The 25,882-nt window shown below is 41.4% G+C and overlaps 3 protein-coding genes and 1 long non-coding RNA gene across 5 annotated transcripts in view; 1 reads left to right on the top strand and 3 right to left on the bottom strand.

Moving 5' to 3' along the window:
- Positions 1-25,882, bottom strand: part of LOC130077312 (gastrula zinc finger protein XlCGF7.1-like) — a 193,038-nt gene that overhangs the window by 17,423 nt on the left and 149,733 nt on the right. The gene's annotated exons all lie outside the window — the stretch shown is intronic.
- Positions 1-25,882, top strand: part of LOC130077301 (uncharacterized) — a 235,097-nt gene that overhangs the window by 145,033 nt on the left and 64,182 nt on the right. The window lies entirely within an intron of this gene.
- The window catches only part of LOC130077311 (zinc finger protein 845-like), a 53,265-nt gene continuing 41,967 nt past the window's right edge, over positions 14,585-25,882 (bottom strand). The window contains exons 4-5 of the mRNA XM_056242515.1: positions 15,051-16,131; positions 14,585-14,997 (exon numbers count right to left, since the gene is read on the bottom strand). Coding sequence (XP_056098490.1) covers positions 15,134-16,131 — 998 coding nt within the window. The 3' untranslated portion in view covers positions 14,585-14,997; positions 15,051-15,133. The remainder of the gene's footprint in view (positions 14,998-15,050; positions 16,132-25,882) is intronic.
- LOC130077309 (uncharacterized) lies at positions 17,781-20,056 on the bottom strand. The gene is made up of 2 exons (XR_008805732.1): positions 19,979-20,056; positions 17,781-18,312 (listed from the first exon to the last, which is right to left on the bottom strand). It is a non-coding gene; the product is annotated as an uncharacterized LOC130077309 (long non-coding RNA).

Raw genomic sequence — 25,882 nt, 5'->3', positions numbered from 1 at the left:
CGGGTCAAATCGCATCAAATATTGATTTGGGGACAGCTATTTTTACAATATACTGTATGACAATCACGGGATAAGTGGCAAAGATAATCGTTAGTGTCATACCTGTGACGCCAGGATGCTCGACGTCATGACCGGCGCGAACCATGGGGCGCGACCAATCCGCTGGCGTGCCGGCAGTTTACAAGGCCCTGTGCACTATGAATGGGTAGTGAGGGATCAGCGTCAGACCTCACTCACAGCCTGTGTCCTTAGTCGAGCCGATCAGCTGTTCTCTTACGAGAGTATCTCTCGTACTGCGTAATATCTTACGCTATGGGGAAAACCTCTTTTCTTCGAGAAATTGAAGCCAAAAATTATCCTTAATTTTTTAATCAATGTAAAACGCTTTGCGGCAGCATGCAGACATAGGAGGACGCATCGCTGGATCGCATAGCTACACGCATAGCTACACGCATCGCTGGATCCGGAGTGAGAAGCCGCGCCGTCGATGCAAGCCTTCAGCGGGACGAGCCCTTGAGCCTGAAGTCGCTGGCCTTCACCTCGCCGCCTTCAGCCGCCGTACCTGCTGCACTTTCCGGCGTACTATATATCCTTTACTCTGCTCTGTGTGTATGTGTGTGTGTGCTCGCCCCGCGACTCACACGTCTATCATCTAAAAGAGCCGCGTCTTTTTAAAGATGCCATCCTCCTGTGGCTCGTGCCGAGCCACACTCAGCGACGGGGACCGCCATGTGATGCGTTTCCTGTCTGTGAGAGGATAATGCAGCTCTCGCGCTCGCCGACGGCGGCTGCCCTCACTGCGAGCTATTGCCTACGGTGACTCTGAGGACTCGCCTGGCATCCTTCAGCGAGACTGCACTTCCACCCGCTACAGTGCCGCGCCGTAAAGCGCCGTAATCAGCGGGTCCCCGAGCCTTCTCCAGCCCGTGAAAGCTCGCCGGTTCGCCCGCCAGCTTCACCAGCTTCACTCGAGTCGCTCGCTGACGGATAACGGCCGCCGCGCGCCGCCGCTTCCGCCATTAATGACGACGAGATGGCTGCATCTGTAGAGGAGACCTGCTGCTCTATCCTGGCGTCGGACAGTGAGGACTGGGCGAGCTCTGTGGACCTCCCCCCCTTCTGTCCGCGAGTCGTCAGGGAAACGGGCCAGCATCAAGACCGCGAGCCCTAAAACCGCGGCTAGCTTTCTTTACGTTATAAGAAATCTACCCCGCCCCCCATGGGCGTGCGTCACCGGCAAAATTAGGAAAGAGTGTGTTTTAGTCCCGCCGAGGCCGGACTAATCTCCATTTCTCAAACATTTCTCAGCTCCTCTTAGTTTGAGCGGCTGAAAATGTCAATATTGCAGCAATGAGCCTGTTGTATAACACGCACACCTGCAAACAAACGCCGACACACACAAAACTGTGATGACGCTCTCTTATCTGCTTGCGCTAATGTAGTTCTCTCCTGTGGCTCAGTGGCGGAACCCGAAGCCTTCGCGCGAGAGACCCTTGTTCGATCCCTGCTCTCGCAGCAGATATAAATTTAGTCTCGCCGCGGCCAGACTTCCACCGAAACTTTTCGCTCGTTCAGTTCCAGAAAATGCGACTGTTCCAGTGTATTTTGCAGTTAACAAGCCGGTACCACGGCCCGCTTGCCTGCACATAAATGCCGTTTCCACGGCGACCCAGAAAAATCATATTAGCATTGTATTTTCTGGTTTTCCGGCCACAGCCGATGGTGTTATGAGTGTAATAAAATGCCCACAGCCCAGTGTTCATTTCTACACACAAACACAGCCCGCCACGGTACAGGGCTCGCACAAATGAAATCGACGCATGTCAATTGTGCATTAAATGTAGTGAATGTGCCCACAACCCAGTGCCCACAAACACTACCACGGTTTCTGTAAAACGAAACCAACACAAGTCTTCCTAGCCTCCTAGGAAATCAACGGTGTTTCAGTCTCGCCGCGGCCAGACTTTCACCGAAATTTTTCGCTCATACAGTTCCAGAAAATGCGACTGTTCCAGTGTATTTTGCAGTAAGCAAGCAAGTACCACGACCCGCTTGCCTGCACACAAATGCTGTTTCCACGGCGACCCAGATAAATAACATAAGCAGTGTATTTTCTGGTGATCCGGCCACAGCCGATGGTGTTATGAGTGTAATAAAAATGCCCACAACCCAGTGATCATTTCTACACACAAACACAGCCCGCAAAAATGCAGGGCTCACACAAACAAAATCGCCTCATGTCGATTGTGCACTAAACGTAGTGAATGTGCCCACGTCTCAGTGCCCACAAACACTACACACCACATGTCCCACGGGTTCTGTAAAAACGAAACCGACACACATTCAGTCAGCTCAGGCCGACGGTGTTTTCAGTGCAGTAAATGTGCCAGCTGTCCTGCGCCCACATTCACTCACAGACATGTTGAGCCCCACGGGGCTTGCCCAGCTCTCTCTCCCTCAGCAAACTGCTATAAGGGATTTGAGCGCGGCCAGGCTGCCCGCCGCGATCGGCACGCCCCCCGCCTCACAAACTGTAAACACAGTGTCTGCGTTACAGTGCGCCGGAGCTCCCTTGCCGTCACTATGTCACGGCCAGAGCCCAGATCTCATTCTACCCCTAGCTATTCACGCGAAAGTGTGGGCACAGCTTCCTGGGGTATCAGAATGGGTGCTGAACACTATAAACACAGTGTCTGCGTTACAGCACGCCGAAGCTCCCTTGCCGTCACTATGTCACGGCCGGAGCCCAGATCTCATTCTACCCCTAGCTATTCACGCGAAAGTGTGGGCACAGCTTCCTGGGGTATCAGAATGGGTGCTGAACTCTATAAAAAGAGGCTATTCGCTACAGTTCGCTCGATGCCCCCGCCGTTACACGGCGCGCGTCAAATCCACGGTGAAAACAGAAGTAGCACATCTACTTCGAGCCGAGATACAGCGACCCATTTTAGATCTGCGACAGCTGAACAGAGCACTTGTGAAGCGCCAGTTCAAAATGCTTACAACCAGGAAAATCCTTGCGCAAGTTCGCCAAGAGGACTGGTTTATGTCAATAGATCTGAAAGACGCCTATTTCCGAATACAAATAGCGTCCCATCACAGGCGATTCTTGAGATTCGCCTTCGAGGACCAGGCATATCAATACACAGTCCTGCCGTTCGGCCTGTCCCTAGCACCCCGTACATTCACGAAGTGCATGGACGCGGCTCTCGCACACCTGAGACTTCGGGGCATGCGAGTTTTGGACTACTTGGACGATTGGCTGATTCTAGCTCGATCACACTCAGAGCTCATAGAACACAGGGCCACATTACTCGAACACCTCGAGAATCTGGGCCTCACAGTCAATTGGGCAAAAGCTCGCTGTCTCCCAGTCAGAAAATTTCTTTTCTGGGAACAGTCCTGGACTCGCTATCCATGACAGCACGCCTGTCATGAGCGCGGACTAGACATTCAGCGCGTCGCGAACTCCTTCCGCAACGGCTCTATAGTCCCGCTCAAAAGGTTTCAGAAAATGCTGGGCCTGATGGCCTCAGCAGCCTCTGTATTCCAGCTGGGCCTGCTTCGCATGCGCCCACTGCAGATGTGGCTGAAAGTGCAAGTTCCGCCCCGGGCATGGACCGCTGGTCTGTTTCGCCTCAGGGTCGATCTAAAGTGCGTTTCAGCTCTGAAACCTTGGAAAGTAACCGACTGTTTTCAGTCAGGTGTGAGTCTAGGGATCGCCTCGAGTGTGCAGGTGGTGTCTACGGACGCCTCCACCTCGGGATGGAGAGCGCTGCTCAAGGGCAGACCGTTCGCTGGCCTGTGGTCAGAACGGGAAAAGCTCCTTCACATGAACTGCTTGAAAATGATAGCAGTCGACAAAGCGCTACGGTGCTTCTGTACCCAGATAAAAGGTCACCACATCCTGGTCCGGTCGGACAACATGTCAGTGGTGGCACACATAAATCGCCAGGGCGGCGTCAGGTCCCGAAACCTTTACAGGTTGACGAAACGCCTTCTGGTCTGGGCTCAGCACAACCTGCTCTCGCTGAGAGCAACGCATGTGCCTGGTCACCTGAATGTGGGACCAGACAGACTGTCCAGAAACAATGTCCCAGCAGGGGAACGGTCGCTGCACCCGCAGACGATCCAACTGCTGTGGGAAACGTTCGGCAGAGCGCAGGTGGACCTGTTCGCGTCCCACGAAACCGCTCAGTGTCCGAACTTCTTCTCGAAGAGCAGGGATGCGCTGGCCCATGTCTGGCCCCGCGTTCCCCTATATGCTTTTCCCCCTGTCTCACTCCTGCCTCAAGTGTTGGGACGAATCAGGGAAAACGGATGCCCAGTGCTGCTAGTGGCCCTGCTCTGGACAAACCAGACCTGGTTCCCAGTCCTGATGCAGCTGGCCAGCACTGCCCCGTGGCCTGTACCACTGAGGAGAGACCTCCTCTCTCAGGCAGGGGGCTCGATTTGGCATCCTCGCCCGGATCTGTGGTCCCTGCACGCATGGGCCATCAACGGGTACCCGCTAACCTCCCGGAGGGAGTGTTAAACACGATCACGCAGGCTAGAGCTCCGTCCACTCGACGGCTCTATTCCTCGAAATGGTCTGTGTTCTCTGCTTGGTGTCAAGCTCAGGGCTTTTCACCCGTAGACTGCGGGGTAACTGAAGTGCTTTCCTTCCTTCAAGAGCTGCTGGATAAGGGCAGAACCCCATCCACGCTCAAAGTATACGTGGCGGCCATAGCAACGTTTGCAAAACAGGCGTCTGGCCAGCCACTGGGGAAGAACGACTTAGTCGTGCGTTTCCTCAGGGGAGCTCGGAGATTGAACCCTCCCAGGCCCCCTTCAGTCCCGATGTGGGACCTTTCCACGGTGTTGGAAGCCATGAAAGGTGCCCCATTCGAGCCAATCCATTTGTCAGACATGAAACATCTGTCTTTCAAAACGGTGTTTCTCATGGCTCTCGCTTCAGTGAAGTGCGTAGGGGACTTACAAGCGCTTTCGGTAAGCGCGTCATGTATGGAGTTTGGGCCTAATGACTCCTAGGTCATACTCAAACCTAGGCACGGGTACGTGCCGAAATCCCTCAACACACCGTTCAGGGCCCAGGTGATTTCCCTGTCCACCCTTCCGGTTCTCAATGAGGAGAAGGACGCGGGTCTTCTTTGCCCTGTCAGGGCACTAAGAGCTTATGTGTCCCGCTCGTCTGCTGTCCACCCTTCCGGTTCTCAATGAGGAGAAGGACGCGGGTCTTCTTTGCCCTGTCAGGGCACTAAGAGCTTATGTGTCCCGCTCGTCTGGTTTTAGACAGACTGAGCAGCTTTTCGTTTTGTTTGGCGGACGTGCTAAGGGACTTGCCGCATCAAAACAGAGCCTATCCAGATGGATAGTCGATGCCATAGCGCTGGCTTACACCTCTAAGGGCCTGCAGTGTCCCTTGGGTGTCAGAGCGCACTCCACGAGAGGCGTGGCCTCTTCGAGGGCATGGTCTAGCGGGATTACCCTGCAAGATATTTGTATGGCCGCGGGCTGGGCCTCGCCGTCTACATTTATAAAATACTATAACCTGGAGGTCCCCGCCTTACAAGCTAAGCTTTTGGCGGTCTAGAATTCAGTGCGATCTGCCCCGCTGTGTCGGCCCAGGTGCTGAGTTTGGCCTGCGTATCGCTCACTGACTGATACAGCAGCTCCACGAGTGTTGACAATGGCCACCCAGTTTAGGCTGAAAGTGTTTTCACCCTGGCTGCGTGGTATAATATCTATATGATTAGCTCCTCTGGATGCTATTTTATAAGGAATGACGCTTCTAGCCCCTCTTCCTTCACTCTCTGTGAGTCTATGGTGATTATGCACTACATGCGCCCCGGGCCTCTGCCCTTGGGACTTTGGTGTTGGATCCCTTTATGCACGGCGTGTTACACTGTGTTCCCCATAGCGTAAGATATTACGCAGTACGAGAGATACTCTCGTAAGAGAACGTACTCGGTTACTAACGTAACCTCTGTTCTCTCTAGAGAGGGAACGAGTACTGCGTATCTTGCCGTGCTTACAATACGCTCTGGTTCGCTTCGGCGATGAAAACCAGTTTGTATCAGCTATCGACCTGCTTATATAGGGCGAGACCACGCCCTTTCTGGTGGGACGTGACGAAATGGGTGCGAAGTGCCCCCATTGGTCAAGACGTCACGCAGAGCCGCTCTCGATAGGCTGCTGCTTTTGCCGCAGGGCAGCCAATAGGCGCGCGAGCCGCCTCGCCTATGTCTGCATGCTGCCGCAAAGCGTTTTACATTGATTAAAAATTAAGGATAATTTTTGGCTTCAATATCTCGAGGAAAAGAGGTTTTCCCCATGGCGTAAGATATTACGCAGTACTCGTTCCCTCTCTAGAGAGAACAGAGGTTACGTTAGTAACCGAGTACGTTTACTGTGTTTATGGTTTGTTTGATGTGGTTTTGATGTAGTTATGTTGCCGCGTGATGTGGATATTACACCCAGGTAGACAAGGAAAGATGCGATGGGTTGTAACAAGCCACTCGGTTTAGTTTAATTTATATTTGTTTCTGTTTGGTTCAAAAAACCTACATGTTGCTAATATGATCAAGAATATCTTGATTGTTGAAATACAGCCATTGATACACCATTTGACGTTAATCTGAGAACAACATTAACATCGGGTAGGTAGGTTTATTCTGTGTTAGTTAGTTTGAGAGTGATCGCCATTAATTGTATTTTTGTTCTAATTAAAATAGTGCATCTAAGGCGTCGATATACGCTGAAGAATTCGGTTTTGTTTCTGCATTTTCCTTTTGGTAGATAGTTTAGGGGTTGGGCTAATAGTTAAGGGGGATTTGGCTTTTGATAATTTCATTAATTTGGCGACACTCTTGTTTTGTTTCTTATCCTTTAATATTCTTTACTGTAACCTTTTTAAGTCCCCACCAATAAAATAACTCAACTGTTACTTCTGTGTTGGTCTTGGTTGTTTCTACTGCTGCATACAGCAACAGTTGCATCTCACGTCAATGTTGCGTTATCATCCCATTTAAACATCGCACGTAACAGAGAGAGAGAGAGAGAGAGAGAGAGAGAGAGAGAGAGAGAGAGAGAGAAAGAGAGAGAGTGTGTGTGTGTGTGTGTGTGTGTGTGTGTGTGTGTGTGTGTGTGTGTGTGTGTGTGTGTGTGTGTGTGTGTGTGTGTGTGTGTGTGTGTGAGAGAGAGAGAGAAGAGGAGAAGAGAATGTGTTAGTGTGAGATAGAGAGAGAGAGAGAGTGTGTGTGTGTTTGCAACCCTACATTATAGGGTCAAAATATCCCCACAAAGATGACAATATCCGAAATCCTTTTTTTTTTTTTTTTTTGGAAAATGTAAAAATGCAGAAAGTATTCTGTGATAGGTGATTTTATATTTCGCTTCATGAAACATGGTAATGCTCAGTATATATGGTTCTTTAATGTATTTGCATTGTACTAAAATTGAAATTGAAATGAAACTGAAATTCATTTTCTATGGGCATATAGGCTTATGCGGCTGATGGTAGCCTAGTGCAGCGATTCCCAAACTGTGGTCCGCGGACCACCAGTGGTCCATGAGGGTACTGCAGGTGGTCCGTGAAAAGGCAAAATAAAATATTAAATAATATATTTTTTTTACCTTCATTTTACCAGGAAATTCCCATAAAAAGTAAAAAGAATATGTAGGCCTATATTTATATAAAATGTAAATTAAATTGTCAAGTTATTGTGTGATTACTAAAATAGGCTAGTGGCGCTCGACCGTGACGTTCAAGCTCAGTGTCGTCAGAACCACAACATGGATCGGTGGATAGCTATGATAGCAACAGGTTAGGTGAGCATTTATTTAGTTGTTTGTTTTTAATATAGGCCTATATTAGACAGACGATACAAAGAGGAAGGGAAAGATGTGGAGGGTGACAAAGGGGGATATTACGTTCATATCGGGCTGGCAAATAGACTCCAATGTCTTTTCCTTTTGACAACTTTATTTTATTTTTTAACCTGGAGTAACGTTAGGCCTACTGTGTTTTCATTAAATGTGTAAAGTTATAGGGCAGAGGCAAATATGTTCTCATTATCACATCACATGCATAGCCTTTATAGGCAGTTTAGGCCTATATGAAACGAAATGTTTATAAATGGAATGAATAAGGCTTGTTGTTATTTTAATTTCCAGTTAACGTTAGTTTCTTGATCTCGTGTTTCTGAAATGTTTTGCGAATGTGCTGTTAAGTGGACAAACTCAAGCCTACTGTTTGAGGACTTGTAAAACTCTGAAGATTAACGTTAATAATCCCCTAAAATCTCCAAAGGTTTTGAAATGCTGACTATATCCAAGTGTTCTTATTACTGTATAGATGTCATACACCATTGCTTTGGAAATAAGCCTGTTGTTCAAATGAACCTGATTATGCCCTCGGGCGCTTGAGTAAATAAATAAATTAAATTTGTGGCAGCAGTGGTGTGCAGTAAAAAAGTCTTTAAACAAATTTGTTGTACTGATGTGATGACCAGTTATAGTTTTAGTGCTAGTTAGCCTATTTAGAGGTGTGGATTAATTCAGGTAGGACTGTGTAGACATATTTTATTATGTGTATTATGAGGTGGTCCACGAAAATTCTTGATTTCAAATGGTGGTCCACACACACAAAAAGTTTGAAAACCCCTGGCCTAGTGCATCCCAAAATTTTCAACATTAACTTTTTAATAACATTATAGTCATTATATGGTCTTTAGAAAATTGTTTTTTTTTTGAGGAGGTGGAGCAGTGTAGGCTACTACTATAGGTCCCTGTGGTGCGGTCTAAGCTTTTGTCCTTAATGGTATTTTTTTTTCTTACATTACTTTTACTTTTATACTTTAAGTAGTTTTGAAACCAGTACTTTTACACTTTTACTTGAGTAAAAAGCTTGAGTTGATACTTCAACTTCTACAGAAGTCTTTTTAAACCCTAGTATCTATACTTTTACTTGAGTAATGAATGTGAATACTTTTGACACCTCTGAATATATATACCGCTCGTTTTATAACATTGAGGAAACTAACTTACCTCAGGCTTGCTTTCCGACGTGCAGTTCTTTGTTCGGCAGTGAGTCCAGTCAGACTCGCGGTGTAAAATACTTTGAAAACAATTTTGCCCTACTCTGACTCGGATTGGCTGTCAGGTATCGGCATTAGGAATGATGATTGTTTTGTTTTTTTAAGCTGCGAAGTTTATAGAGATATAGCGGGTAAATGCTGGCCACGCTTCCTGTTGCTGTATAATGAAGCACATCACAGGCGCGCGCCCAAGTGAAGCGTGAAATGACGTCATTACGCCGATATGCCAAATGAAAATAACTAATTCACTAACATTCTTTTTTCACATAAAGCACAAATAAGAAATTAAACAATATTTAGAAGTATTAGAAAAATAACATTTAACAATTTTAAAATGAATTTGAAGAAGAAATTGTACAAACGTGTAGGCTATCCATCCTCAACGAAAGGGAAAGAAATCTTTAAAGACATTCCACACACAACAGGACTGAAAAAAATGAGAATATAACAAACTTTGGTGGACATTTATCTTAAAGGAAGTGGTATCTATTTTGACAACTGCATGGTGATTGTTTGATTGATTGTATTGTGTTTTGTCAGTAAAGCCGGCTTATTTTCTTTAATCATCTCATTTTGACACTCCATCTCCTTGGCCGAACCTAACAATGCTAGTCCAAATAAATATATTGAGTTACTTTAGTAACTGAGTAACAATTGAAATAAGTGTCACACAAGTGAACCAAACATGTCCCCTCCGGGTCACCGTATATTGTAACAAAAATAATAAATGCATAAATTATCAAATGCAATTTAAAAGGTCCAACGTGGCTCATTGCAGATTCAGTATCAAGAATTTAGCAATTTAATGGGGACTTAATTTAGCGATTTATGGGATTTAAAAGGTCCCATGTTACTCCTCACACTGCGATGGATTTTCACGATTAATACCGTTCCAAATTACATCCTTTTCAGGACATCAATATAATCCCGCGGTAACTAAAGAGCCTATCCTTTAGTCGTGTCCTCAAGAGTTAGGTGATCAGTCTATATAAATTCGTATTCTATTATAGAAATAATAGATTTCCCCTTTATATTATAAGTCTACCTTTTGTGGTACTCTTCAACCGTGTTCACACTATAACAATTTGTCGTACATATATCACTATATATGTTTACATGTTATATGCTGCCTCTTTGGCTAGGCTGTTTGATCAATCAAATTTAACAGTGAATTATTCTTATCTCAAAAGAATGCTTGATGTTGGTTTCCCCAGAAAGGATCTTCCTGATCCAGTTGAAGGAATGTGACTTAGCACTCAATGATCCAAGGTCCAGTCAGATGATTTAACAAAATTTATTAAAATAATCAAATGAAAAAGGAATACTTGTTACAGATCATAAACGAGTACTAACTAACAGATAGATACTAGCTAGGCTTGAAGCTTCTTGCCTCTGACAAATGCTGGCGTGTCAGAGTGTTGGTTGCAAGGACGAGCAACGAGTCCGTCTGATCCTTCTCCTTTTATAGCAAGGTTTCATCGGTACTCCAGCAGCTAACAGCAAAATTTTTCCGTACATAACAGCAAGCACTTAAGTAGCTAACAGCAAACACTTCGGTAGCTAACAGCAAAAATATTTCAGTAGATAACAGCAGGATACGTTTAGCTAGCGACAGCATACCATAATTCTAAGTATATAGGGTGTGCTTATCTTTGGGCAAACCTTCTTATCATAAACAGTGGTCTTGGTTCTTGGAAGCTGTAACAGGCAGGGCGGGGGTTTACATCCTGTCCCTGACAACAGTAGCATGTCTTTAGAAAGAGTGGTTGCGGTTAAAGTTTTTCCCTTAAGCAAGTCATCCACAGTTCACAATCATTTCTTTTATTCATTAGTATATTTCAAATGTCTACATTCCTTAATCGCCCAGATATTTCTCTTACTCTGGTCATCCTATTTGTAGTTTTCTTATTATGACCTTTTCTGGTCTTCTTTTGAGATTGAGCATCAGAGGAAGCGAGTGAAATGTCACCCACATGGGCCGTTTCGATCACAACACCCAGGCTCAATATGAAGTATTTACTAGCAAAACTTCTAGGATTCATATACCAAAATATACAAAGATGCACAAATAATGTAACAAATACAACAATCACTGTTGGTTAAGCAAATTGTCTTCATGATTGTATAACTGAACATTGTGAACTGGCTCAGAAGACTAAACACTGAGTGAGTGAGGGCACTATTGGTAACATCAACACTGGTAGGCGAAATCAACAGAAGATTATGAAAACTGTGCCAAATGTTGTTCGTAATGACAAATATCTATAAAATGACAGATCAAATAAAATTAACAGTGAGGATGGCACGCTAAGTCGAACTGCTGTTAGGCCGACTAAATCGATCCAATGGCGGTATTCGATCAGCGGCGAAGGTCTCACACGTGTTCCGTCTTTTCTCACGGCAAAAGGATTTTGATTAAATGCAATACATTTTTCATATGTATTCTCTCGTTATTTCATCTGACTCATGAAAAGGTTTTTAATGATATCTGTGCATCATTAAATATAAGCAAAAGTTTGACTAATTCCTTTTTAACTCTAATGAAATAATATCAAAGTCAGTTAGAAGAATCATCAAATGTAACAATGTATTATGTCAGGTAAATTTATCATCAGTTCAAAGATAATCAATACAAAATATCAAATATTCTGGAATAAAGAGAAGACGAACCCGACATTAGGAAATAGGCTACGTGAAGCTGAGAGACTCGGCACTCTCAGCTTCACGGGCTCATCTGAGATACAGAAAAGGCCCTGATCCTTCCGCTGCATTTCATTATATAGCCAGACCTCATTTCATATGTAAACATGAGTTCACAGTGGACACTTACCTTAAACCCTCTCCCAGACTTACTGGAGGTACGAGTTGACCATTTTTTAACAGTGGGGATTTGCATTCAGGAGTTTACACCTTTTTGGGGCAAGGACCATGTCTAAAGGGCACATTCCTTTGTGTGCCAGTTATCCCTAAACTTCTAATAAACCTTATTACCTGTTTTACTCTTTTGGAATGAGACATCTGTACCACCCACTCTGGGACATTTAAAGGTGCCCTGTGTCATATCGGCCAAAAAATCAATTCATACTCCACATTCCATACCAGACGGGGGCAGTATACCTCCAGAAAGTGAGTTGGTCTACTCTAGAGTAACAAACGAGAAACGGCATAGTCTCTATGCTCCGCCCCTACCTTCACAACGACCCTAGAGCCATAGCCGAAGCCGAGCCGACGTTTTGACTACAGAGGAACGTTGGTGGATGTCAAGTGATTTTTAAATATGACATCGTGAAGCTACTCCCCTTCACCTTCACCTTTCATATTCGTTTTGTTCATATTACATTTTTATTGTTATTTTGAATTACATTAATTTGACAGACAGCATTCGCTGATGTTGACCGTGTTGACCAAGCTAGCGCCATTCAGAGCTGCCAACTCTCACGAATTCACCGTGAGACACACGCAATTGACACTTTTCACACGCTCTCACGACTAGGGTTGCCAACTTCCGATAGGAAAAATGCGGGACATATTACTATATTTTGGCGATTTCGGTTTTGTTGACCGGGGGGGTGGGGGGGTGGGAGGGGTTATCTCGCAGGCAAGGTCTCTCGCTCTCTCCCTCTCTCTCTCTCCGCGCTACACGGTTTGGCGCTGACGCACATACAGTAGGCTATGTTCTGTCTCGCATGCGCAGCTCTTCTAGGAGATTTTAACTAATTTACGTGTCGTGTTGCTGTTGTATCAGTCAGATCAGCGTAGCACTCAATAATCGGGACAAGAGAGGTCCCGATCGGGACAAATAAATTAGGCCCAAAAATCGGGACGTCCCGGCTAATTCGGGACAGTTGGCAACCCTACTCACGACACACATCAATTTTGTCACGCACAGAAAAATCGCAAAGCAAAGAGGACACAGACTAGACAGAGCAGGTGTTATGATATAAAAAAATCTCAGCTCTCAGATTCTGTCAATTTTATTACACAATTCAAACAATAAATACCGTTTTGGCGCTTATAAATGTTACACGACACATCCCTAGCGCACGTGAACCGATCATCTCTACTAGCTAATAGTAAAAAAACACGAACACTGTTGAAGGATACAGAAGGCTACAACTTACCAAAATGTATTCCTCATACATAATATCGACCAATCATTTTTTTAATCAGCGTGCAGAGGTCAATAACATAGCTGGAGAACAAATATAACAGATTTACCTCAGGAAAGCAATTTAATAAACATAATATAGGTCCGCTCTCTTCCCTGAACTGAAATGTAGTAGTGGGCAGTACTTTCCACTCGATTGACATCAGGTTCAAGTACGCCCACAAGCCATGCGAGTTATTCGTGTATTGCAGTTTGTCTGGTGGTTATGTTGCCCGCATACCGCCTCCCATGGCCGAAACTGGTATTATGACACCTGTCGGGCCGTGGCTAGTAATTTAGCATGCTAATTCAGGTTGATATCTCTGCAGCACTATAACTTGTCATTTTTTAAATGACATCATCGCTCTTATTTCTTCTCATTCTTTTGATGCGTGTAGCTCATTTTTTGGATATTTTGACCTCAATTGTTACACATGGCACCTTTAAAATGATACTAAACACAATACTCAATGATAATCATTCACATTAAACCATATATATATTCTTATGTGAGTTTTGGTGATCTTCCCATGTGGGATGAGGAGGAGAAGTGTAGCACGAGGGGGAGTTCAAATGTTAATTTGCATTGTTCTCTCAGAGAGTGAGAACACTATCCTCCAGTTTTTCCAGTCTTACACTGCTATATTTTATTCCAGCTGCATTTTTTCTGCTGATATGAAAATGAACTTTTACACGTGGGCCTATACAAAATATGCTATACTTTCCTTTATGAAAGACAGTAAATGAACTAAGAGTGATGCATATTGTAGGGGGAAGTTAAGACTCATAGACCAGGTGTCAAGGATTTCAATCAATAATTTTACTTAAAAAAAAAGTTTTTTGCAACATCAGTAGCACAGTATGTGGGTCGTTTCTGCTTTACAGTCTCATTCAGAAATACTTATAGTAAACAGGTAGCAGTGATTTATGAAAGAGTCCCAAGAGCACAGGACTCTAAATGGTTAACAACACATAGGTTTTGTTTACATGTGGTATTATCAATCCTATCACAAGTGGACGACGCTAAATACAGGTGTAAACAGAGTTTAAAATGTTTTGAGCTTGTCCACTTTCCACGACTTCCAAAGGTAGTAGAAAATGCGTTCGACCGGATTGCTTTCGTAGTGTAAATAGCTCATGTGGTCGAATATGTATTCGAACAGCCACAACAGACCGCCTACTCTCCGCAAAATTACTTAACGCATAAACATTATGGGAAGCGCGCTAGCCAAACGGGATTTAAACTCTGTTGGCTAAAGATCCAAGTTTGGTTTGAAGACGAAAAATGTACCAAGCACAATGTTCTCTCACCATTCCTGATTTCTAACACACACTCACAATGTTCAGCGTGGTCTTGCAGCTGTCAGAGCAAATGAAAGTTGCTGCTCTCCGTATACGTATATTCGTCTCCGTTCACGTTCATATGTAAATTAAGCAAGCTTATTTTGTCCATTAGATCAAAAGATCTGAAAAGGCTCATACATTTAACCTCCCCTCAAAGAGATCAGGACAGAAGTGTCGAAAGTTGACAAAAGAGACAGATTAAAACACCAGATGTAAACGGGTATGTTTCCCGCGTCTACATGTGATCTGATCTACCAAAATGTATTTTAATACCAGGTGTAAACAGGGCCATCGATAAACTTTCATTTAAACAGATGAACAGAATTCGCACACACAACCGGAGCAGAGGGAAGCCTTTTTTGCTGCGTCGCCTGGGTAGCGATTGTTAGGTGTCTTGCTCAAGGCAACCTCAGTTGTTGGTAATGAGAGTGGAAGAGAGCGCTGTTAATTCACTCCCCCACCTACATTTCCTGCCGGTACTGAGACTCGAACCCACGACCTTCGGGTTACAAGTCCGACTCTAACCATTAGGCCACAACTTCCCCTAAGTGAAACTCTTCCCACACGGAGGGCAGTGGTACGACTTCTCTCCGGTGTGGATCCTCTCGTGGTTTTTCAGATGTTCTGATCGACTGAATCTCTTGTCGCAGTGAGAACACTTGTAAGGTCTTTCACCAGTGTGACTTCTCTGATGCAGTTTCAGTTCACCATCTCTAACAAAAGTCTTTCCACAATCAATGCACACATGATTCTTGACACCGTTGTGTCTTTTCTGGTGTAATTTTAATGTACCCAAGTGACTAAAACTCTTTCCACACAAAGAACACACGTAAGGCTTCTCCTTTGTATGAACTTTCATGTGGTCCTTCAGCGCATCTGCCCTAAGAAATGTTTTGCCGCACTGATCACAGTAGAACGGTCTTTCTCCAGAATGAGAACGCAGATGCGATTTTAAACTGCATACCTTTCTGAAACTCTTCCCACACTGATCACATGTGTGCGGCTTCTCTCCAGTGTGGGTCCTCATGTGTTCCTTAAGGGATCCTTTTTTTGCAAACCCCTTCCCACACTGATCACATGTGTGCGGTTTCTCTCCAGTGTGGATTTTCATGTGATCCTGAAGGCCTCCTTTTTGTAAAAAACTCTTTCCGCACTGATTACATATGTGTGGCTTCTCTCCACTGTGGATTCTCATGTGAAGTTTAAGACTCTGTGTGTATGTGAAACTCTTCTCACACTGACCGCATGCATGCTTCTCTCCAGTGTGGATCCTCATGTGAACCTGAAGGTTTCCTTTATCTGTGTAACTCTTCCCGCACTGATCACATGTGTGCCTCTCTCCAGTGTGGGTTCTCATGTGTCTCGTCAGGCTTCCTTGTTCGGTGTAACTCTTCCCACACTGAGGGCAGGTGAAAGATTTTTTGTCTCTTCTTTTCAGGAAATTAAAGTGACTCAAAAAATGTTCATCAGTTTTGATATCATGATGTTTCTCCTTTGCTTCACTCTCCTCGTTCTCTTTCATCAGGTCTAAAATAAAAGAAAGTTTAAATTTTCAGTAAATCATTAAAAATTTGTGACATTAAAAAGTGAACCCTGATGTAATAGCATAAAGAAGTCAACTGCAATATTTATTTTAATAGATTATTTTGATGCATTTATATAAGAAATCGGCCATTGATTGCCTTTACCAATACGTTTTCCATATAGGTTATTTAAGCTTTTTTCTTAATCTGATATATATTCATTTCCAAATGGCTTGTCCTATGTAGGGTCACAGCGATCTGATGACTATCAGATTTGCATGCCCCACCTCTGGAGACCCAGCAGACAGATTACTGTAAATACTGTAAAACAAGATAAAGTTAGAAGAACCGGAGAGTTGCGTCAGGTCTTTGAGGTCTCAGTACGCTATTCTGTTCGCAACTCCACAGAATGACAAAATAAGAGTCTAGAGCTGCAACTAACGATTCTTTAGATTAATAGATTGATCTCTTGATTATTTTTTGATTATTCAATAAATCTGATGAAACACACACCGGTACTCATTCATTTACACATAAGGATATAACCATGAAATGAAAGTTATGCGATAAGTAAAACACATGCCAGAGGCAATTAAACAGCACACACATCTGTCAAAGCAAGACAGGGCAAGACCCAGTAAACGTTTATGCTTTTGTCTGACGCACTTACATATAAAGGATTCTCATTTTTCGGACAACTTGGATCATATACCATGTACGCTTCAACTCAATCTGTGACCTCCTCTATTTTCTATAAGCGTTTGTTCTATAGAAATAGGTTATTCACTACTGTAAAACGGTGTGACTGGCTGATGGTTTCCGAGCACAGCGCGCATACACGACTAATCAATAATCAAATTTGTTGTAGATTATTTTCATTGTCGATGATAATCGATTTTAGCGATTAATTGTTGCAGCCCTATAAGAATCTTTTTTTTTTCATGTTGGCCATGTAGTTCCATATACATTTGTTAATTTACACATCAGCTATGAAAAAAAGGAAATAAAGCAGCGTAATCAGTGAACAAGAATTAAAAATTTAAAAATAATAATTGTGTACATACTTTGTGTGTCTCACATCAGCATCTCATGCCATGGGCAGGGAAACACTCACAGTAGAACTGCACGATTAATCGTTAAAAGATTGTGATCTCGATTCAAAAACCCAAGCGATCTTATTCCTAAATGACAATGATTCGCCTGTGTCTGTTAAAGGGATGGTTCATCCAAAAATGGAAATTCAGTCATCATTTACTCCCCTTTTGAAAGTAACTTGGTGCTTCACAACAATTTTATCGATTACATTGTTGCGCCAGTAGGTGGCAACAAGTGACTGTTAAAAAATGTATTTGTCAATTATCATTGAATAATTAATTCAAGATATTCATTAAAAAAAAGTCTGATTCATCCAGTAATGAAACAAATCTTTAAGAGTGATTCATTGAATCTTTCACTCAAACTTATTTTTTAAAAACAATTTATTCAAATTACACTTTTTTTTTTAATTGACTGCTGCAATTAAACGTTTGTCAGAACCTCTAGAAAATGTTATTTTGTTTAGTTGTCTGTTCAGAATCGTGGGAGATTCGTGATCTCGGTTTGAAACAAAAAATGTTTTTGTTATTCTCAAGTCATCCAGAATCGTGCAGCACTTCTTCACAGGTAGGGTAACTTGCATTGCTTTAATTATTAAAAATAGCGCTGTCAGCAAGCATATATTTGTGATAAAATCCTAGAAATAAAAAACATTAATAAATCTGATAACATGCCTTTCGAAGTGAACACTAACTAATTCAATTTTGTATGAACTGTTTTGTTTGTTCCTTTCCTGACAATTTATCATTTTTTCCAGTGAATAGGTGATTTGCCAGCATAGATAAGTGATAAGTAGAAATTTGACAACCGCTAACATTTTTTTAACTAACATCGTGGTTACGGTCACGAAACCTTGCAGTGTTGCTCTTCCACGAAAGTTTATCCTTTTTAATTTAAGCCTTGCTTAAGATACGGAAGTGAATTTAACTTGGTTCTTGTACACTGTTCGGACGGTCGGCCAGTTTTGTTTCACAGTTTTTAGGAGACCAGGAGTCAAAGTTGAAGTTTAATCAGTTGACAGAGAGTTTACTGAAGACCAAGGCCGCAGAAAATAAGTAAGATCCAGCCTCGAACTCATCATCAGCTGACGTCATTTCTAAAGGTTCTGAAAGGTTAAAAGCATAGATCATTCTAGCAATGTCCAAACATGGTGTTCTGTTCTTTAAGCAAATGTGTGTGGGTTTTTTAAAGAGAGCATATTTGCCAGACTAAATTTTCATCCAATAGCAAAAAGGATCAAAGAGTTTTCAATAACAACCTGCGTGTTGTACTTCAAGCAAACATAGATTAGCGTAGATTTCTTTTCTTTGTTTTTAATATGTAGGTTCATAATCATTTATAATCATTAGTCATTCATGTAGTTGTCATTTGATTGATCAATTTATTCATTTTATATTTCCATAATTTACTCATTTTATCATAGTACTATTCTTCTTTAATCATTTATGTCATTATGTGCTTTTATATGACTTATTTTACTTATTTCCTTGCTCTTGTAATGTTTGCTATTGTTGTTCAATCTTATGATTGTTTGGCTTGAAGGGATGTTTGTCTTCATGGGTTAGAGATAACAGAATGTCTCAATTTTAAAGGAGTTTAACGTCACAGGACGATGTCATGAAGCAGTCAATTTCCATGCTTTTTTCTTGGCATAATAACACTTGTTGGAATTGTACTTGGCAGAGGAAGTCAGAGCATTTAGTAGTGCAACATCTTCACTTCTCAGATGTTAACTACAGACATAACCTGTAACATTTAATTCCAGGATAAATGGATTTAAAGGGATAGTTCACTTTGAAATTAATTTTTGATATGTTTTAGCTTACCTCAAAGGCATCCAAGATGTAGGTGTCTTTGTGTCCACAGTATTTTCTATTTTGTTATTTTTAGGTCAAACTGTTCTTGTCTGTCAGTCATATAATGCAGGTCTATGGGGTCCTCCTCAAAGAGCATGCACAGAGAAGTCCAAATTAAACATGATTTAATGACTCGTAAATGTAAGTAAAGGAAAAGCGCCGGAAGTGATCTCGCGTGTACGTCACTCATACAATTGTTTTATTTTTTTTTATTGTTTTCTCTTACGACGGTTTAAACATCCCGGATAAGCGCAAATTAGTACCCTTTTAATTAGCCGTCTTACCTACAATCTCTGTTCTGTGTAAACAATGAGTGACGTACACGCGCGAGAGATCACTTCCGGCGCTTTCCGGAAAAGGCCGAAGCGCCGGCGACCTCAGATAACTTGGACGTGGCTGTGTTTACAAGAGGTAAAAACGATAGAAATACTGTTCGTTTTCTCACACAAACCGCTCGTTTCGTGTCTTAGGCCATCAATGTGTACAATGTGTTTAATTTGGACTTCTCTGTGCATGCTCTTTGAGGAGGACCCCATAGACCTGCATTATATGACTGACAGACAAGAACGGTTTGACCTAAAAATATCAAAATTGAAAATACTGTGGACACAAAGACACCTAAATCTTGGATGCCCTTGAGGTAAGCTAAAACATATCAAAAATTAATTTCAAAGTGAACTATCCCTTTAAGCAACGTTTCTATCCATTACATAATAAAAGAGGGTATTGTAAATCCGCCTTTTCAATTTATATTTCCAATGCATCTCATATAGTAATTTGCAACTTAAACTATTTTTTTTTTCAGTTTTCATGACTGTTCTTCTAACAACAACCACTAAATCTGATTAACTGCTTCAAGTTTTATAACCTTAATGTACTTCAGTAATGAATCATTCATCAAGAATAAACACCAACCTCTTTGATTTTCAGTATCTTCATGTTTTATTCTGCAGGGTTCTGGATCGTTCATGTTCCCTAAACTCTAATTTCTTCACTTGTAAGATGATGAAAATATTCCAGCATTTAATTGGTGAATTCCTGTGGAGAATATGAGAAGCAGATCTGATGAATAAAAAATAAATCAGTTATTGAGTTACACATTTTAAGCATTTATGTTATGTTTAACTATCCATCTATCAAAATGTAAAATAACTGTTTTATATTTAACTTAATTTAGCTTTTCACTTGCCTGTATTTTTGTTCATTGGTTATTATTTATGTATTTTTATTTTATATGAAACATTTTTTCTCACTATAACAAAAATAATGGTGTTAAGAGAGGTGTACTCAGTCTGCTGCACCAATGAAATTACTTGTGACCTTACTAGTGATATGACAATTTTCAAGAGATGAAAAGGGACTTGTTGTCATGAAATAAAGAGATTATCGTTTTATATTACTCATTCATAATACGAGTCGGTATACATTCTGAAAAAAACGCTACAACTGCACAATAACAGTATTTCTCACCCACAATCTGAGACAAGTAATGAAAATACATTAAAACGTTTTTGCTTCGTTTTTAGTATCTTATTTAACATTTACAGAGTGACTTGACTTTCAAATCATGAGTAACATAACATCAAACATCAAAACAAGACGAACAGACAAAAAAAATAGCACAGAAACGTTAACTTACCTCAAATGACCAGCTACGCTAAATGTTTATAGAAGGCAGACGCCAAAAGACACAAATAGCACAGCACATTTGATGGGGGAAAAGACAGAAATGAGCGCTAAAATGTTGCTAATAAATGTATTTATTTATTTGTCAAGATAAGACATTTGTAAATAAACAACGCGCTGTGAATTACTCACCTCCACAGAGTGAGAGAACGCTGGTGGTAACCGGTGACGTCATCACTGCGAGACGATCTATACACTTTTTTTGATGGTCTATTTTTTTATTTTCCAATATATCATGTACAAACAACATTGCAACAAAAATATATAATTACAATATGAATGGAGGTACAGGTACAAAAGCGCATTGCAGAAAAGAAAACTAAATAATTAAATTAATGAATTAATGAATTAAAAGATAAAAAAGGAGGGGCGGCGGGGGTTGGAGATGTGCCGTTTTCTCATTCCTGGTTATTTCATTTCAGATTGGAAATCAAATGATCGGATGATACACGGACCGTTAACTAACTCTCATCAGAGTATTAGTAGACGGTTTGCTTAATATCTGCAAACACTTTATTTTGATGGTCCTTAAACAATTTAGCAACTAGGCCTACATGTCAACTTAATCTAACCCTAACCCTACCAGTCTACTAATACTCAACTAACACTCTAATGAGAGTTAGTAGACATGTAGGTGCAACGTTACTTATATTAAACAGAATGTGTTAAAGGGACCATTAAAATAAAGTGAAACCTAAATTTTACAATATCTAATATAAAAATCTAATATCCATGTGCGAAGTCAGTTTATCGTAAAAAGTACAATATTTGCCTCTGAGATTAAAGGGGGGGTGAAACACTCAGTTTCACTCAATCTCATGTTAATCTTGAGTACCTATAGAGTAGTATTGCATCCTTCATATCTCCAAAAAGTCTTTAGTTTTATTATATTTATAAAAGAAAGATAGGCTGTACCGAGTCTTTCCGGAAAAACCCGAGCGGGTGGAGGCTTGCCGTGTGGGCGGAGCTAAATAATCACGACACGAGCGCGCGAAGCTTTTGCGTTGAGAGCGTCTGGAAGCTGTGAGTGACATCCGAAAATAAACCATGGCTAACAATCAGATAGTAATCCCATGCAGAACAAGGATCTAAACAATACTAAGGGCTCGTTCATACAGAACGCGTTTTTGCTCACAAAAACGTGAGATGGGCAGTGAAATGCATGGGTGAAAACCATAAGGTCTCGAGCGTTTTTAAAAAAAAATAGAAATGATTTGAACTTGAGCGCAGTGTTTTTAGAACACCATGTCATGCGCGAGTTTTATAACATTTGTGTGTTGTAAACAGACAGACTCGTGGTTTATGAGGACATGATTTATTTTTACAATAAACAAACTGACACCTACAGTGGCCAGCTAAACAAATGTATTTAAACACACACACACACACCATACATCGCATGCTCCATAGATATACATTAACTGTATGTGATCATGTTGTTTACTTGCTGTGCTTACACGCCGATAGTTAACAACTCACAGACATTTGAAGCAGTTTTACTCACCGCCTGCGGTTCCAACGCACGACCGTGAACCTTTATCGTTGGGACTGCTCCATCTTTAAGTATTAGGCGATCTGCAAATCCGGCGTTGAACTGGGCCTTGTTTATAAAACTATTACCGTCGAAATAAAGGAAACAAACAAAAGCACTTGCACAACTCCGTTGCTGCTCTGGAAAAACAAAATCCATCCACAGGTCCCTTAACGCTGGGTTCTTTGGAAATTTGTGCAGTGTTGTCTTGCCCTGGCAACCAAAAACACTTTTTTGGTGCCATTTTTTTAATTGCAGCGCAGCCGACCGAGCCCAGCGCTCTGATGGGCATAGGCGTACTCTCGCACGCACTAGGCTACAGATGCGCGCGCGCCCTTCCGGGAGAAGTGCCCTTAAGACCCGTATAAGGAAATTCCGGCCACTCTGACGTCATACACGCCCGTATTCGAAAAAAACTTTCCGAAACTTGTGACAACCCGGAAGGAGTATTTTTGGAACAGAATTACTCCATCAAACTTACAACTTCATTTTTGAAACTTTGTCCATGTTTAGCATGGGAATCCAACTCTTTAACAGTGTAAAAAACTCACTATACATGAAACAGCATTTCACCCCCCCTTTACCCCCCTGGGGTCGGCTATCGCGCCGGCGCGATTGTCTTGCTTTTTTTCTTATCAGTGTAAAAGAGACTCAAAATACTCGGTTGGTTTTGATCTTACATATAAGTGTTGTACATCATTAGATCCTGTTAAGTTTCTATTTTTTTTATGGATACTCACAATAAAAACAAAGTGTTGTGCTTTTCACCAAATAAAGAAAAACAAACATGATGCGAGTTCTGCGTTCTCTCTGTCAGTGAAGTCCATTCTGAAACGCGTCCTAAGATTAACTGTAACTCCGCGATTACTTGTCACACAGGCACGAGAGGTTTTTCTTTATGAAGCTTAAATTCTCTTCTTTTAAATGAAGTAATTTATATAAAAAACAAATATTCTCAGTTTATGCAATCTGTATGAAAAGAGAGTGCTGTCAGTATTTTTTTTCCCAGCTCATTACACTTCATTACGCGTTAATCTGACACGCCCACGGAGGACGCGTGCTATTCAAACGCAAATGTCGGCAAGCCATGACAATGCCCACATCAGCCGTTCCACCGCGGCGGTAAAATGTGTGGTGTATTTGCTGCCTTTTACCGCTAAGAGGCGCTACAATCATAGACTCTGAAAAGTGTTCGTTTATTCCGGTTTATTCTCTCTAATGCGTAATCTGCTGCCGCACCGAAGAATTCAACAAGTGAAACGTAGTTAAAATAATTCATAATCACAATACTGAAATTAGGCTACTGAAATGTAATTGAATAAATAATGAAAACATTTCAACATAAAACATTGCAATAAAAAACATTTAGGCTACATGAATGAGGCTTTACCACTTTATCAGTGTACAGACGATAGCTCAGTGGTTAACGCATCAACACGAGCTTCGAGGAGCTTCATTAGACCCGAGATCGAATCTCAATGCAGCATACATGTTGTTAACCGATGTTGTCCTACAGCGTTTATATTTTCCCACCTTGATGCTTAAATAGGTAACTGTTTATAACTGTTTGCTTATTTAAAGTCAAGAGTTTTGTTTAATTATCATTACAACATAAATTTGCTACATTCCTGTAGAACCGCAGCCGCTGCACAAACGACAAAAACTGATGAAGGAAGATTGTCAGCCGATTGCATCAGAAAATGAAAATGAAGAAGCTCGTCTTTAGTCTGCTAAATTATTGTGTAATGTAAAAGAACACTAAAATTACTTAAGTTTGAAACCAAGTTCGAACATTTCAAGGTTTACATTTTTTCATCGGGTTGCATCGGGTTTAGAGTTTATTTCTTTTGCGATGCAAAATAAGAAACACTAGGCTAATCTTATTCTTGCGACATTTTAAATGTGTATTGCCAAAGAAATTACAGCTAAATTAAACAATTAAAACAGTACAAAACGAAAATTGTCCAAAGAAACATAATTAAATTAAAAACATGCGTTTCTCTTTGCCTCTCTCGCGCTGGATCTCTTTTTAACAAGTTTATTTTAGTCTCCCTCGCTACGCGCGCGGGTCTCTCTCTCGAAATTAATCATTTCAGGGTAAAAACACATCATACAGCTGATAATACTGTATATGTCGCTGCGTGTCAGCCATACAAATCACGAAAAAAATATTTAACCTTTAATTGTTGCTTCAAAGACACAGCATGCCTTGTTGAATTCACCTTACAATCACTTCAATTGAAATTTTGTGTGAAAAAAACTTAAAATAGGCTACAATAAATAAACTACAATATTTATAATTTAATAAGATATGGGGTCTACATTTGGACACAGATTTATCCTTACAATAATTTTGCCTGCTCATCAGGCTGGCTATCCGACACTCTCCATATGAAAGAGGAACATTAACACCTTTGTCCAGCAACTGTCCCTCCAACCCCCCACAGGCTATCGGAGTCTGAGGCTGACTTAACACAAAGAGAAGTCGCAATTCACACTTAAATCCCTATTCTAGACAGTGTTGATAATGAAGGAATTAAATGATTTAAGTTACATGTAGCCTAGTGATATTTCTGTCATAAAAGTTTATTACTAAATATTTCATTATTTCAATAATTGATGAAATAAAACTGGTTTGGGCCAGCTTTTTCCAAGCAAAACTAAATATAACCTGAAAAAACGCTTGTTAATTTGTTGTCATGAACAAAATGTTCAACTCAATATTAAATTCTACAGGGATCTTTGGATCCTTACAAGGCATGCAATTTGTGAATTAAGTTTTTATTTTATTTTGTATTATTCAAATAAATATCGAAACACGGTGCTTCGTGGTAATGCTGCTAAATTAAATAACATTTATAGAATAATTATGAACTTAAATGAAACAATATCACAACATTTCGACAAATACATTATTTGATCTGTTTTTACATTTTAATTCAGGGCGATTTAGCCTACATAGAGCGAGATTTTCACCCTTGTCTTGTCATTTTCTCATTGGGAAGCGCTTACATTGCATGTTTGAGTAGATCCTCTGTACCTCTCGTTAGCCTATATGAATACAAGTTTACAGTTTTGAACGATGTAAGCCTACTCTACTCTTATCTGTATGACCAAAAAATTACGGGGGGGGGGGGTTAAAATAATTCAGCAGAAGCAGGGATGTTTAGACCAGAAGGAAATCCTAGTCCCCCCTGGCAAATCACACTTTACTTAAAACCATGTTTTTAAAAAACTCTAGGTTGTACAGACCTCTCTGCCATGCAAGCGCATGGTCTGCCTCGCATGCACGCTCGCTCTAGATAGATTACGGGATATTTTAACTAATTTGCGGTATAACTAGTCGATCACGAGTGGCTGAGCCACTCGTGATCTCAACAGGTAGATCTATAGATAAACTATATCTTTTAGGAATTTGACCGACCGGGTTGACACTTCAGCGTGAGAAATCGGGGGTGTGGCGTGAGAGCGTGAGATTTGGGTAAATTGCGTGAGTAGCCTACGCTCACGCTCAATGCGTGAGAGTTGGCAGCCCTGGAAAAAAAATATATATATATATATATATATATATATATATATATATATATATAGGCTATATATAA

Source organism: Rhinichthys klamathensis, unplaced genomic scaffold (assembly GCF_029890125.1).
Source record: "Rhinichthys klamathensis goyatoka isolate OS25496 unplaced genomic scaffold, OSU_Roscu_1.1 h1tg000727l_1, whole genome shotgun sequence".
Classification (NCBI taxonomy): Eukaryota; Metazoa; Chordata; class Actinopteri; order Cypriniformes; family Leuciscidae; genus Rhinichthys; species Rhinichthys klamathensis.
This window is presented reverse-complemented; position numbering and strand designations above follow the sequence as displayed.